This window comes from Aythya ferina (assembly GCF_964211825.1).
Source record: "Aythya ferina genome assembly, contig: HAP1_SCAFFOLD_136, whole genome shotgun sequence".
Lineage (NCBI taxonomy): Eukaryota > Metazoa > Chordata > Aves > Anseriformes > Anatidae > Aythya > Aythya ferina.
The window spans coordinates 235,404-250,737 of NW_028181389.1; the positions used below are offsets into that span (position 1 = coordinate 235,404).

At 43.3% G+C, this 15,334-nt stretch overlaps 1 protein-coding gene and 1 pseudogene across 2 annotated transcripts; both read left to right on the top strand.

Moving 5' to 3' along the window:
* Nucleotides 1-1,980: 1,980 nt before the first annotated feature.
* Nucleotides 1,981-9,077, top strand: LOC311428758 (zinc finger CCCH domain-containing protein 11A-like). The gene is made up of 8 exons (XM_084540054.1): nucleotides 1,981-2,036; nucleotides 5,395-5,447; nucleotides 5,835-6,009; nucleotides 6,209-6,328; nucleotides 7,108-7,231; nucleotides 7,662-7,864; nucleotides 8,409-8,528; nucleotides 9,034-9,077. The coding sequence occupies exons 3-6, from the start codon at nucleotides 5,956-5,958 to the stop codon at nucleotides 7,775-7,777; spliced, it is 414 nt and encodes a 137-aa protein (XP_084396180.1). The 5' UTR covers nucleotides 1,981-2,036; nucleotides 5,395-5,447; nucleotides 5,835-5,955; the 3' UTR covers nucleotides 7,778-7,864; nucleotides 8,409-8,528; nucleotides 9,034-9,077.
* Nucleotides 9,078-13,533: 4,456 nt separating this feature from the next.
* LOC311428763 (zinc finger CCCH domain-containing protein 11A pseudogene) lies at nucleotides 13,534-15,257 on the top strand (annotated as a pseudogene). Its single transcript has 3 exons — nucleotides 13,534-13,969; nucleotides 14,384-14,445; nucleotides 14,990-15,257. The product of its transcript is annotated as a zinc finger CCCH domain-containing protein 11A pseudogene (transcript).
* Nucleotides 15,258-15,334: the final 77 nt, after the last annotated feature.

A 15,334-nucleotide genomic window follows, 5' to 3' on the forward strand; every position in this document is an offset into this window, starting at 1 on the left:
TGGAGGAGGAAGAGGAGTGACCTCAACATTGCCGAGGTAAAGCACAATTATTGAAAAGATTTGGCAAAGATGTGGGTTGTACCAGCGCGGCTGCTGCAGCTGCAGCAGATCCTGGAGCATTGGAGAAGATAGAGAGGGTTTTCTTCATGAAAAGAATGCTGTTAAAAGTGTTTTCATTCCAGAAATTAGGATAAACGCCTCTGTTGTTTGACATCCTCTATTGAGCTGGCACATTGGCATTACAGCGTACCTGGCACGCTGTTTGTATTAAAAAAAAAAGGTATTTTATTCAGGGCAGGCCAGAAACCTGCCTTGGCACTTGCACATCGCAGCAATGCTTACAGACCCTGCATCCTGGCTGCCAGGCCAGGATCTAAATCCGATGGTGCTGTTGGTAAACTGAAGCTCAGGAAGCGCTTCTGGGTTTTTTTGTCCTTCCATGTGAATTTTTACCCTGTGAAGATGGTGTATTAAGCTATTTTCGTAACAACAAATAGGTTTAAAAGCAGTTTCAGTTTAACATCTACACGCTTGGGTGTTATTAACAGAGCTTTGTATACTGAGCTGGTGCTTGGTAGGAGAAAAAACATCAATCTTACCTGGGAAACCTGGACCCCCTCAGCTACATACTGCTATGAGGAAACTCAGATGTAAGAACACACTTAAATAACACCTCACCAGAGCTGTTGTGCTCCTGACCACCAAAGGCACCTTTTTCCAACACCGTCGTACTGGAAGTTGATGCAGCTGGTTCCATCCGTAACGTGTGACTGTACAGTGCTGTAAAAGAACTATTTTTTCACAGCTTTGGAGAAAGTGAAGCAGAGAAAACCACGCATAACCACTGATACCTGGACCCCAAACTGCCACAGGCTGACGGTGATGCCCACTGGATATCTCCTGATACCCTGCTGCCTTCTGACTGCTCCAGCAGAAGTCCTGTTTTAATTAGCCAGCAGGTCCCTCTGAGGGAGGGACTTTGCTAAAACTCCTGCCGTAGGAAGTATCCTACGGGAGCCAAGTTGCTAAACTGATGTGTGGTTTTCCCTTAACCCCCTCACCCCTGACTTTCCAGCTCCTGACAGCACTGCCAACGTGTGCAGTGTCACCGTGTGCCATCTAGGTGCCAGCTGCCATGGTTTATATATTGTAAAATTAGTGATTTGGGACTCGTGAGCACTGAGGAGAGGCTAGCAATTGCTTAAGAGCTTTCCTTGTGTCGCTCTGGGGCAGGGAGATGGGTGAAACATCTTAGGCTTGAAAGTGATTCCCTGCAGAGTGACGTGCTCAGATCTGCACAACAGATCTGTCGTTTTGGTCACCTTATTAGATCCCTGCTTGAGAGGTTGCTTGCAAGAATCGATTCCTCTTCACCTTGATGTGTCAAGCTAAAGACAAATCTGTGCCGAAGCACTGTTTGATCAGACGAGTGCCTCAGTTCAGGATTGTTCTTTGACAGCTACAGAAACAGCAGGACGATCAGCGCCTTCAGGAACAGATGAATTTGATCTTGAGGCTGTCGTAAAACAGGTCCCTGAAGTCTGAAGACTGTTCAAATAGTTTGGGCCAGCAAGGAGCAGCTGTACGTGGCGGCTGCGGTAACTCGGGGCTCCGAGTCTCAGAGAGCGTGGTGAAAGGTGACCCCCAGCTGGCTGCTGGAGGAAGCTGAGGCAGCGTTCAGCTCTAACCTTTGCCTTCTTGGCTGGCATCTTTGCACTCCTGCTGTCAGTGGGTGTTGAGTGTCCTTCCCGGCAGCCTCAGAACGTGCCCTCAGATGTAGGCAGCATTTAGCAGCTAGAATTCCCTCAAATAGAAAGAGTACAAATGATGCGTTTTCTGCTTTTGCTTTGGAACTCTTAGCTTGAGGTTTTCCTGCAGGCCATGAGGTTTCTTGCAGCAGCAGGGATGAGTTGTGTTAGCAAGAGGCTGTTCTGTGCTTCGACTGTGGGAAGATGAATGGTTACGTGTGCACCGTTAAATATAACTTGACACCTAGCACACCGCACTTGCAGCCTGTGGGGTGCTTTAACAAGCAGGTAAATCAGCAGAGGCTGTTTTGCAGCCGGGGTGATGCTGGGTGATTAAAAAGCAGGGGCAGAACAAGGAGTTTCTAGTGTTTGTTCTTGCTTGTCATCCGACTCTCCACTTCCACTGTTCTTTAAAAAAAACAAAAACAAACAAACAAACAAATAAAAAAAAAAAAAAAACAAGCAAGGGGTAAGCATCTTAATATCTTTATTATAAATGGAAGGCACAAAAGAGGCCAGCAACAGAGACTGTCCAAGAGAAATGCTTTGTGCTTTATAAACAAACAAGGAAGTACCCTTAGGTGGGTGTGATAATCCTCCTCTAATGCGTTTTTGGGGTGCAAAAATAGATTTGTTCCTTTCTTGCTCTTCTCTGCAGGACAAAGGCAGAATAGGCACTGCAAAGTTAGACCAGGGAGGTCAGTTTGTTCCGTACTGAGAAAGACAAGCCTGTAAAACAAACTAGACAGATTTTCTTTGTAGTATTCATCTTCCTTCAGCAAAGGCAAAGCTTATGACACTTGTTGGTGTGTATTTCCAGACCCCCAGCTACTGGCACTGTAGCGCATCTCTAATTCTTTGGTACAAAAGGTTCAAAATCTCTTAATGCAAAAATTTTACCAGCACCCTGGAGCAAAAAAAAAAGAAATCTAAAACCCTTACCAACTTCTATTACAGACCTGCTGAGTGCACCAGAGTTACTCATTTTTATTCAGGCTTTCAGGGGCAACTTCAGTTGGTTTAGCGCTTGGATTGCTATGTTGGCAGATGTCAGTTTAAAAAAAAAAAAAGCTTTTGAGGTCCTTTTTAAAATGAGACTGCTTTTTTGGAATTTGGAATACTGCAAGGTATCGTTGGTTTTGCTTTCTTCCCATTCCTTAGACCAGATCCATTCAGATTCTGAACAGCGTTCCCGGTGTGTTCAGGAAAATGGAAGGCAACAAGCAAAATGATGAGCTCCTTGGGCAGTCAAAAGAGCTAAATCTGGAGAGTGTTTTGAGTCAAACTTCCATGCTAAGGAGCACCAGTAATTGTTAGAAGTAGCTGCAGAGGAACCTGCATGGCACTGGGTGTGTTTCTGAAGGTGCTAAAGGTCCGAAGTGACGATTCCTATCCATACTAAAGAAGAGAAGGAAACCTTGCACTTAACTACTGTTTTTATTCCCTTTGTCCAGCAGTCAAAAGCAGTAACTAATATGAGAACCCAACTTTTCCTCTCTTTATTTTAGATTTGGGAAAATTCCCTGCCAAAACAATATTTCCTGGAAAATTCACTAGTGTTTGTGTGAGTAAAAGCTTCCAACCTTTTATTATTAATTTGTAAGAACTATTTCATCCACTTTTGTCCAGAAGAGTCAGAAATAATTTGCACAGAAATGTGCAGCGTTTTAATGAAAGGATTCAGAATCACTCTAATTTGAACTGGTTGCAGGTTTTGTGACATTTAGTGTCTTTAAAAAAAAAAAAATCAAAATTTCTGACTTCATATCAGAAAAAAAGAAAAAAAAATGCTTGTGGCGAAATAAAATCTGTTGCAGCTCTGCTCATCGAAAACTCATTGGCTGTTAAATTGGACCTAAGTCGTCTTCTCTAACCTTTCATGATCCTGCAGCAATGGCTGATGATGGATATATGGATTAGGGAACAGCACGTGATGGCAAACCTGTGGTATTTGCTACTGTACTGGGTCTGGCTGGAATGTTTACTTTCCCTGCAGCAGCCCATACAGTGCCGTACTCTGTACTTGTAGCTGGAACAGCAGTGTTATCACACCAGTGTTGTGTGTACTGCTGAGCAGCAGTGGCACAGCATTGGGCCTTTCTCTAACCCTCCTAGGGGGTGGGCAAAAAGGTGAGGAGAGAAACATCACTAGGGCAGCTGACCTAAACCAATCAAAGGGATATTCCATACCATGTGATGTCCCACTCAGCAATAAAAGGTGGAAACAGGAAGAAGAGGGGAGGGGTGGGCTCTCGTTGGGAAAACGTCGGTCCTCCTCTCGAACACCGGCTGCGTGCGTTGAGGCCTTGCTTCAAGGACGTGGTCAATCATGGCTCATTTGTGGGAAGTAGAGAGTAATTTCTTTCCTCTGCACTTCCATATAGCCTTCATTTATTTTGTTTGTTTGTTTTCCTCCCTTCTTTTTATTTTTCCTTTTCCCCTCCCCTTTCCCTTTTTATTTCCCCTTAGTTAAATTGTTTAGTTCATGGTAGTCTTTATTTAATTATTATAATTTTTTCCCTTTAATTAAATTATCCTTATCTCAACCCGTGAGTTGTTCTTTGCTTTACTTCTCCCCCTCCTCATCTAAAGGAGGGGGAGTGAGAGAGCGGTTGTGGGGTTTAGCTGCCCAGCACGGTAAAACCACCACAGCTACAGCGCAGAAAGAAAAACCAAATTGCTTCCAAAAAATCAAAGTAATTCAAAATCCTTGGTATCATGCAGCCGTGCCACTGGCAAAGTGAGCATTCCCCTGCCTCTCAAAGCTTGCTGTACCCTTGATCTGCTGTCTTGCTGCTGTTAATTGATTGCAACTCTACATGTCTGATCAGGGCTACGAGTTGTTCTCGATATGGAGATCATACAACATCTACTGTGCACGCTTGTGTGTATAGATATGTTTATCCTGTATGCATGTACATCCGTATGCATATTTGTGTGCTGGCCCCCAGATCCCTCATGTTACAAAGCATCGGCCTCGAAGGCATACTCATCAAAATCTTTTGCAGAGCCTCCATTTTTTTCTAGTTCCCTCAAAATGAGAGAATTTTTACGCGCTCTCTGTGTCGAAAAGGCAAAAATTCTGATTTTCAGTGTCGCTCTCGCTAACTTTCTCTCACTCCCTCCTCGTGTGTGTATAAACACAGATGTGTGTATGCGTATGCACATCTGTGGATTTAGATGCACTGGTATGTTTTTTGCTGTACAGGTAATAAAGACGGGGAAAGGTTTTTGTGTTTTCTTAATAGGTGAAGAAATCTTGAAGACCAGAGATTGGAACATGCTGAATTTTAAATTAAAAAAAAAAAAAGAAAAAAAAAGTTAAATTGTCCGGCTGTGGAAGATGGAGCCTCATTTTTGCAGCCACTTTGAATCACGAGTTCATCTCTAAATGCGCTGTTTTTTTTTTGTTTTTGTTTTGTTTTGGTTTTTGTTTTTTATTTTTTTGAAGAGCTAACTAACCGTGGCTGCATCCAGTCTGAGAGAGCATTCAAATGGACTTGCTTCCTCTCTTAGTTATAAGCTGTTTAAAAGCGCATCCTATGTTTGAATTGTGGATGAGAGGTTCCCTTGGCAAAGTGAGGAGGAAAATTCTTCCTACCCCTTTATTATTAATTCACGGATTCAGTCTTGGTTCGGCCTACAGGAGCAGTTAACTGGAAGCCTTTGAAGATCGATAACTTTGCTGAGGTTGTCCAGGTAGGTGAAATCGAAGACCCACAGGGCCTGGAACGTGCTGTTTAATGCGTCCTAACTGTGTTCTAGAGAAGTTATTTGTAGCCATAGTTGATTATTGACTTGCATGTATCATCAGGTGGTTTTTTAAGGAGTGACTCCGTTTTCAGGCTTCCAGATGTGCTCCAGGTCATATTATTGAGGATGTGGAAGAGAACGCTTGCTGACAAAGCTCCTGGCAGCTTTACAGAACTTTAATATTTAGTTAGTTCATGTAACAGCTGATTTCAAGGCTTTGCTCTCTTTGAGAGACTGATAACTTGATTTGATTAACTGAAGAAAGCTGGAAAAATGTTTGTTCCTCATTATTTTTCACTTGTTACTTTCTTTCGGGTTACTTTTAAAAAGAAGATTTCACTGATCACAAGCCAGTAGAAGACTTTCAGCCCAAGCAAGGGTGAAGACAGCTCTCTCCAAGAGCAGAGGAAGTCCCTGTGGAGAGAACCCGAGCTTGTTAGCAGAACTCGTCGGCATGTCTAAACAAGGAGACGATTGCTACTTCTATTTCTATTCTACCTGTAGCAAGGTATGGCTGGCTTTCCTTTGCTTTGCTTTTTTCTCCCCTTTTTTCAGGAAGGAGTAGATTAGGAGGAGGAAGCACACTGGTCTTTGGTTAACTTGAGAACCAGATAGATTGTGAATTCAGTTGTAGCACCATTAGGCAGCAGCATGGCCATTTTTGAGGCTGTACTCTATTTTCCTTGTTGGTTTCCTTTTGGTTCCAGGGAGACAAATGTGCCTACCGCCACTGCGAAGCTGCTCTGGGCAATGAGACGGTCTGCAAGCTGTGGCAGGAGGGTCGTTGTTTCAGGAATGTCTGCCGATTCAGACACATGGAAATTGACGTGAGTGCCTAACAATGTGTTCTCAAAATAAATCCACAAAAGCATTTTTCAGTGCCGTAGGTGTACTGATTGCGCTTTTGCAGGATAGATTTGTTTGCTTCAAAATCATACTGGTTTCTGTTACCAAGAGAGGGGGTGGGAGGAAGCAGAGGGAAATAAAATCAATGCCTTAGGTATGTCTTAGCAAGATATTTGTTTATTTTTTTTTATTAGATGCTGACAGTTTTCTCAAGAGATGCAGAATAGCTGTTAAATAGACTGCTAAAACGTGCTGGAGCAGGGGGGTAATAAACAGGCTGTTCTATCCTCATGGGAGCAGGCTTGATAATGAACTATCAGGTGTCTTCTGACCCACAGTCCTTCAGATAACGCTGTTGTAGCTGCCTGGGGTAGGAAGTGGGGAAAGTTAAAGGTGCAGCAGAACTAAGTCTCCAAGAAGTAGTTCTAGACAGGGTTAACCTAGGCAATTTCAGATGTTCTTTTTCCCTCTGAATAATCCTAGTATAATCCTAGGTGTATTAGTTTAAGCCACCCTCAAGTGATGTCTGAGAGTGCCTGTCTTCTCAAACTGAGTGATGACCAAACTAAATGTGCATAGTGGTTACAGCTTATGCAAACTTTGTGAATATGCCCAGAAATACTACACTTAACTGAGAAACTGACCTTTGGAATGCTGTTTCAGCACTGTGTTGTGACAGCTGTCACGATCTGGAGCTGTGCATCTCTTTGCAAGCCTCAGGTGCATGTTATCACGAGCTTTTCTTTCTTTCTGTCTTCAGAAAAAGCGCAGTGAGATTCCTTGCTACTGGGAGAACCAGCCGGGAGGCTGTCAGAAAGCCAACTGTGCTTTTCATCATGCAAAGGGACGTTACATCGATGGACAATTCTTACCACCAAGCAAGAGTGAGTTTAGGTCCTTTTTCTTTAAGCGCTGAAGAATTAATTTTGAGTATTACTTAGTGGGTGCCAATCCTGTAGGGGGCGTCAGGTAACTGTTCATTTGTGAGGGCAGGAAAAGGTCTGCAGTCATAGGTGTACTGCACCGAGTGTACTGCTGGTGTTTGTTTTCTGCTTTCGTGCTCAGCTTCTCTTTGCTTTGTGTGATGTTTGCCTTGCAGTTTGCTTCCTGTTGTTTCCGCTTTTGCTGGGTGGTAGGGAGATGTGTTGTTGTTGGAAGGGAAATCATTGTTCACGGTGTAAGCAGTGATGGGATGGGCAAAAGGAGATGCTGAATTCGTTGTCTGTGCGGGTTATCTGCCTTTGCTACCATCTCTTTGCATTGTGGTCAAAGTTTTAAACTGCCATATTACCGATGATCCTCCTCTTCCTCTAGCTACACTGCCAAGTCCGCCTGAGTGCGCGGACGATGATCTGAAAGTGGCTCAGATGTCACTGCAGCAAAACAAACTTTCTGTCCAGTCAAATCCCTCTCCACAGCTAAGGGGGTGACGAAAGTGGAAAACTCTGAAAATGTCCCAAGCCGTACACACCCTCCAGTTGTAATCAATGCTGCAGATGATGATGAAGATGATGATGGTGAGCATGTTTTGGTTCTTGGAAGGAATTTGTGCTGTAAATGAATGTGTTAAATCTTTGGTTCTTGGAAGGAATCTGTGCTGTAAATGAGTGTATAAATCACAGATGACCTGAGGTCTGACTAGCGATAGGGCAGGCAGTCTGGCCAGGTCCCTGGTGGCTTTGTCTGGCAGTCAGTGGACAGAAGCTGAAACGTTGGAGGAAAGCTTAGAACCACTCCTGGCTTTAGCTGGTCTTTTGTGTAAAGTTCTATGTGAAACTAGGAAGGAAATTTCTTTTTTCTGTCTGAAGAGCAATGTGTTGTGTAGTAGTTAAAGCTGCAGAGAGAATCTAGAGTCCTAGATGTTTTGTCCTAGTGTATTCTACTTAGGAGTTCATCAGGTCAGTGTAGCTGTTTAAAAACAATCAATCAAACAAACAAACAAACAAAACAAAACAGCAACAAAGTTTTTTATATGAACCATGGGCTGAAGTGTCACTGCATGAGCTACGTAATCATGACCAACCTGGTCTATGCATAACTGAATCGATTTTTCCCCTTCAGACCAACTTTCTGAGGAAGGAGAAGAAACTAAAACTCCCGTCCAGCATCCAGCTGCGGAAGGCAAAAATGGATTACGGGTGATTTCCACTCGGAAAGGCAGTTCTATTACTACTAAACAAGGTATGCCAGCACCTTAGTAGGATAAATCAGAAGAACTTGACAGTTAAGTCAAAAGCAGCGTGGTGTAAAAACACAACAAAATGTAGGGGTGCTGAATGGAGTCGGTTATTTCCATGATCTCATTTCTGCCATTAATACCATCATGTGCCCATTGGGTCAGAAAGGTGAACTCCTTTTCTTTACTTTTGGAGAACAAAACAGGGCCACAGCATGGAGTTTAAATGGCTGCACGTGCAGCCTTGCAACCACTGCTGATAAGCCATATCTAACGATAGAGGGATCTAATATTGTGTAAATGGATTAAAATTAAAACTACATTTTGAACCCTGAAGGATGAAAGGAGGGGCAAAATGCCATTGGTTCTATGGCTCTTTCACTTGTGAGGAGTGTTGACAGGCTTTATTCGAAATACTTCAGAAAGTTCCTGAGCGCTAAGAAGCCTGAGGACCTGTGGTCCTCAGTGAGTGCCTCTAAGCCTGTCTCATGAACTGTTTCCTGTTTTCAGAGGGCAATCTGAATTTTGGAATAAAAACACTTGAGGAAATCAAATGGCAGAAGATGAAGGAAAAAAATAAGAGACACGGTGGTGAGTTAATATTGCCTACTTTCTTATCCTGTTCACGGCAGGTGATGGTGACTGGGAGCTGCTTGAGGGACAGACTTCCATTTTTAGCTGGGGGCATAAAGCAACCTGATTCTCAGCCAGCTGGTATTCTAAATGGGAGTCCAAAGGGCAACCAGAGGCAAATTAGTCACCTCTCTTCTTTACATGCTCTGCTTGCTGTATTTTTGACAGTAACAAATCATTTAAAGTTTTTTGTTCTTTGTGATAGTTTTTTACGTTGGGTAAACTTCCTTATGTTTTGGTTGCTCTGAACAGAAGGTTCTTCAAGATCTTCTCTTCGTCCCGTTGATTCTATGATTTTTCCTGCTCCAGAAGAGGAAAATGTCCGGACAGTGGTGAGAACTGTGACAGTGTCTTCCAAGAAAGGTAATAATGAATGCTTTTGTTTTGATTTCATTACTCCTAAACTGGAGGGTTAAGCAATAATTAAAACAATTCACCCATGTTAGCCTTCTGGTGCTGCCTTCTGTTCAAAACGTGCTTTTATGCTTAAAGTCCCTGGTTGTACTGGAAAGATTTGGTGCTCAGGTTAAGTGCAGTGGCAGGAGAAAAAAAAAAGTGTCAGTATGCCAATAGGGGGGTAACTGAAAAACAGAAGAGTAACGAGAAGAGCGAGCTGTAGAAGCCAGTGCTATATAAGAAGCAATTTCTGAAGCATTAAAGAGGCGTACAGTGGCAGGTGTGGACACAGTATGACAGGAGTTTGTGTATAAATTGTTTAGAGCTGTGCAAATGCCTTTTAAAGGGAAAAAAGTGTGGAAGTACTTTTACTTGTAGACATTCACCTTAGAAAGGAATATTTCTCAGCATTTGCACCTAAGAATATTCTGCTTGCTTATGCAGCTTTGTTCTGCACAAAGTATAGGTGTCAAGCAGACTCAGATTCACTCTCTACTATCTCAGCTGGAATTTGAAGCAAGCACTGAGACTATTAATATTTTTTTTCCATGTTAATTATAGTTAAAATATGAGTTTGTGTGGTCTAGCTGTCAAAACAGTGTCTGACTAGGGTTTTTTGGACATGGGCTAACAGGATAATATTTCTGTTGGCTACTGGTTTCTGTGAAATAGAAAAAAAAATTCCCTTTTGTTTTAGGGGAGGAACCTGTGGTTCGAGTAGATCTTGCTGATAGACAAGGAAAACGGAAAGCCTCCGCGGGTGAGAACTTTTTACGAGCTGTTACGTAGGTGCTGCCTTCTATATATGACTGCATTAAAGAGTATTTGTGATGTATGAAGGGAAAATACATTGCAGTGGAGATCTGTGTTGACGGCAGAAATGGAAAAAAAAAAAAAAAAATCATTTAGCAGCTGAAAGGCAATTCTATGAAAATATGCTTGAAAAAGAGAAGCTTATTGTTGACTGTTCTCAAACCTTCCTGCAAAGAAAAGTTCTTACAATATTCCTTGTTTTCTCTGAAGATGATGTAGGCAGCCTTCCAGTGAAGCGCAGCCTTGCTGAAAGGCTGGGGAAGAAGGTAGAGGCTCCGGGAAATGCTGACAAAGCACCCAAGAGAGAGACAGGTACTAAACGGGCATCTGGATTGGATTCCTGGGTTTCGTATTTAGTCTTTCTGTTTGTCCTTTTCCAGTGATGTTTCTTTTTGCATGTTGGCTGAGGTCGTAATCACTGGGATTCAAAGCTACCTTTCCTGTCTTGTTTTGAAATGTGAACCTGAAGTTGACATTATGCAGCCTCCCTAATTCGTTCTTTTTCTGTTTTGCAGTTCGAGTTCCCAAGTCTCTGAAGGACAGGCTGGGATTACCTCCTAAACAGACCAGTACTGAGAGAGGTAACAGCTAGATCTTAAATATGCTTTCTCCTCCGTCCTTTCCACGAACTTGGACTGCTTTCATACATCCCTACAAACTAATTTAAACGAAAACAAAGAACTGACGCCTCTTGGTTGAGTGCTGAAGCTCTTCTGACAGCCACTATCAGAACTCTGGCTCTAGGTGTGTGTTTATTTTCTACTTGTGCCTTGTCGAGGTTTTTAGCTGCTTCTGTGAACCGTTACGTACAATTAGAATAGAACCACTGCCAGGAGCAGGAATTTGAAATGCAGTCTGAAAAAGTAATAAAGTAAAGCAGCATTTCTGTGTAGCAGTTCTCTCTGGATAGGGCTGGTCTTCAAAATACAAGTGGCTCAGAGGAGGAGGAGAATGTTGTTCTAAGGATATTGTTCTAAGATGCATTATTGGGAACGCTCAAGATGAGTTTTCCTTAGTGCTCTGACAAATTTTGGAGACTTAAAATATTGCTGGACTCTCTTTAAATGTTGGTGCTTCTCCTCATTTCTTGATGATGACAGGGAAGGCTGCTAAGCCGATGGGAGAGATCCATGTGAAAACACTGGAGGAAATCCGTCGTGAGAAAGCTCTTCAGAGACGCGAACCTCAAGCCAAAGCCGAGGCTGAAGGGCACGGTAAAACTGAAGATTCCAGCGCAGGGGCAAGAGCTGCTCGTGCAGGTCGCATGCAAACTTTCTCTGAAGCCTTGTCTGAAAAAAAGAATAATCGCTTGGTAGAAGAGAAGAAAAAAGCAGGAGAATGCCATAGCAAGAGCAAAATTCAGGGTGAGTCCAAGAAGCAGCTCGCTCTGTCCGGGCCCAGCAAAGGGCAGGCGAAGGAGCCGGCAGGAAAAGTCAAGCCAGAAGGAGAAGTGCGTGTTAAAACCTTGGAAGAAATAAAGCGTGAGAAAGCTCTGCGGATGCAGCAGAGTGAAGGAGATGTGCCAGCTCCCTCAGCACAACCCGGACCTGCCCCAGCAGAGCAGAAATCTTTATGGAGCACAAAACTAACAGGTAATAAGATGCTTTAATGCCTGCCCCAGTGAGGTGCTTCCCATATTGAGCAAGTTCAGTTTGCTCAGGATCTGCTTCATGGATAAATGCTGAATGGCTTGCACATTGTAGCCTTTCTCTCTCTCTCTCATGGGACACAAGGAAATAAATGCACAAAGGAAACAAGTACCCAGCTTTCTTTATTTCTGCCGTTGACAACACTTTTTTTTGTCTTTTTTTAAAGCACCTGAAAAAGAAGAAAAGAAGGCAGTGGAATTGAACCGGCCTTTTCCTAAACTTTCCTCTGGACCTGATGTACAGGTGAGTCCTCTGTGAAGACACACATACATTCGTACAATTTCTGATAATTCTGACAAGTTTTGTTACTCACCGTGTGCCACCCTCTTGAGTGTGTTCTTACCCTTCAGCAGCTGGTAGGAGCTGCAGTGCAGTCTAAATCCTATCGCCAGCAGCATTTCCAGACAACTCTGTAATCCTCAAACTTGGAATCAGTCTGTTTATACCACAGCAAGAAAGAAACCCTGTTAGCACCAGCTGAAATCTACACAGTTAACGTGGAGGGAATTCTTTTTGTTCTTACTGACTTGATCTGTCAGACATGAAGGATTTAATACAGAAGGCCAGAGTTCTGTGTTCAAGGAAATCAATCTGTCAGTGGATACTGTATAGGGGAACTTGTATGACTTTCTGCTGCTTAAAAAGAATGTGATAAATAGATGTACAGCAGAACACCCTAGCTGTTTAAAGAAGCTTGCCATAGTGGATATTGCAGATATGTGAGACTGCGTCCATAGTAAAGCATGGCTCTTGTTACAGGCAGAATTTTATGGGAAAACAAACAAACAAACAAACAAAAAAAAAAAACAACAGTAACCTGAACGAGATTAATATGCTGTTCCACATCAAGACCATTTTGGAGGGATTGCTGATCAGATTTTCTTAACGAAATCTCCACGGATTTTATTTATTTTTTTTGTCCTATTCATGCACTACTTTTCTTTCCTTCTAGCCCACTCGGCAGAGTGGAACTCGTAAATGTCCAGAGAAGAGCTTTGAAGAGAGACGGTGGGAGAAGTGGCAACAGAGAGAACAACAAGAGAAGCTTCGGCAGGAGGAAGCTGCTGTCAAATCTACTGCTGGCTTCTTTAATACTGAACCAGCAGGGAAAGTGGCAGCTCAATTTCAGGGCCAGGAAGCTAAAAGTAAGTGTTGAAGGTTAAGAGTTACTTAGGTTGTCTTCTGAAATACAGACAGAAGATGACAATTCTCATGCTGTAACTCTGGCTGGGTGCATTTTGCCACGCAGTGCTACGAAGCGAAGGGTGTACTTTCTTTTTCTTAGTTTGTTTCTTTTCCTGCCAGCCAGATGTTAGGTAAGGAACGGGAGACTAGAAAATGACACTACAAATGTGGACTTTGTAGAACAACTTAACTGTGGGACATCACTGCAAGGGAGAGGAAGCTGGTACAAGAGTTGCATACACTCTTGTCCTACTATAACTGCTGCTTTTTCCTTTCCTAGCGGGAGCGGGACTTTAAATATAAAAGCTGTCTATATTTGTGAACCTAGCTTGCACTTAGGATTGCTATGTGTCTGAGGTTTCCCTTGTCCTGGATTATTATTTACTGTAGCTCTTCGGTTTCTTTGTTCCTTTGTATGGCTTGTTGGTAGACAGAGTTTACTATGTGGAAAAGATTCCTGAGAATCCAGGCAATGGCGGTGTAATTGTGCTGGCCAAATGCATTTAAGTGTGTAGAAGGACTGTGGAAATGATTAAGAGAACCTGGATTTTTCCTGAGGCAGAGCAAGACTGTATCAGTTCTCTCTTCCTTTTACTCTAGCCAACTTTATGACATCTGCGAAGCCTTCGCGTGGGAAAGTCACTTTCCCCAAGAAGAAGGCACTGAAACGTAAGGCACCTGGGAGTTACCCGTCTGCCATAGCAGCTGTGGAACTACAGACTGCCTTTGATGCTGACATGATGGGACCTCCAGCCAGAAAAGCAGCCATGGTAAGGCCAGGGGCTAATGCAGCGATGGATCCCTTGTTAAATTTCTACCCTCCTCTATTTGAAAAGGTGGAAAACTCAAACGTTCTGCAGGCCTTCTGTTTCCTTAGAAATCCAGTAGCTGTCTCCAGGATGCTTGTAGAACCCTTCTGTATTTATGAGATGAATGGCACTCTTTAACCGGTACTCTGATGCTGTGATTTCTCTGGTGTGGGGGATTTTGTCCATTAATGCCATGTTCTTAAAAGACACCAGATCGTGAGTAACCTCCAGGTGAATGTGAACTTTCTTCAGGAGCACCTTGGTTTTGTATTTTGGCCACGGCTCCGCAATGCCAGAGGAGAAGCAGTGTGGAGGAAAAAGCTATTAAGGAATCTTTTACCCATGTGTCATAAATACTGTTTTGCTGCTTTCTAGGGTGTTTCAGACGTGCCGGAGCACGTCCCAGCCATCAGACTTGAAGAAAATCCCCAAAACAGGTGACAACCCCAACTTGTTCTTTTTCTTAATCAGTGTATATCCCCAGGGAAACATAAGTTCTGTCACATGTGGGAAAAAATGAGGGTTCTGAGATAATTGAAGCCAAAATCCATCAAAGGAATAAGTCACCTGAAACCACTTTCTAGCAGCTAGCAGGATTGCTTAATTAGGCTTTCTTGAAATGCTGCAAGTCAGCACAGCTTTCCGGTGACTTCTTGGGTTGTCTGAATACCTGAACGAGGATGAGGTGAAGTTCTACTTCCTCGTGAGGTGATAGATGATGAGTAGTGTCCTCTGCCTTTTGGTCCTCAAGAATGCCACCTCAACTCCAGGTGCCCTGGCTTCACAGATAAACCCCCAGACTGAAAAATGTACCTGGTAACACATCGGGCTCTAAATGTAGCCCTGGGTTGATTGATAACAATCCCTGTGTAAGATTGAAGCATAGGAGGGCTTGCCTACAGTTTTAAGAGCCGGTTTGCAGGAAAAGGATTTCCCGTTAAGAAATGGCATATCCTGATTGTTCTTTCTTGCTCTCCCAAGACCTGAAGTGCGTCTTGGAAGCCCGGAAAGATTTGAGGAGCAGATGGAGATGGATCTCGAGACCTCGACCTCAGCTTCTTCCCAGCCAGAAGAGGCACGGACACGCTGGCTGAGTTCCACAGGGAACGTGCCCTTATCTGCGGATGAAGATTTTGAGAAGCTACTTTGGGAAATCTCAGGAGGCAGACTGGAAGCCGAAATCGACTTAGACCCAGGGAAGGACGAGGATGACCTCCTCCTTGAACTCTCCGAGATGATTGACAGCTGAACTGCGTAGTCCTAGGGTATAATTAAAAAAAAAATAAAAATTAAAACTGTTCTTCATGTTGGATACCCCGAGGTGAT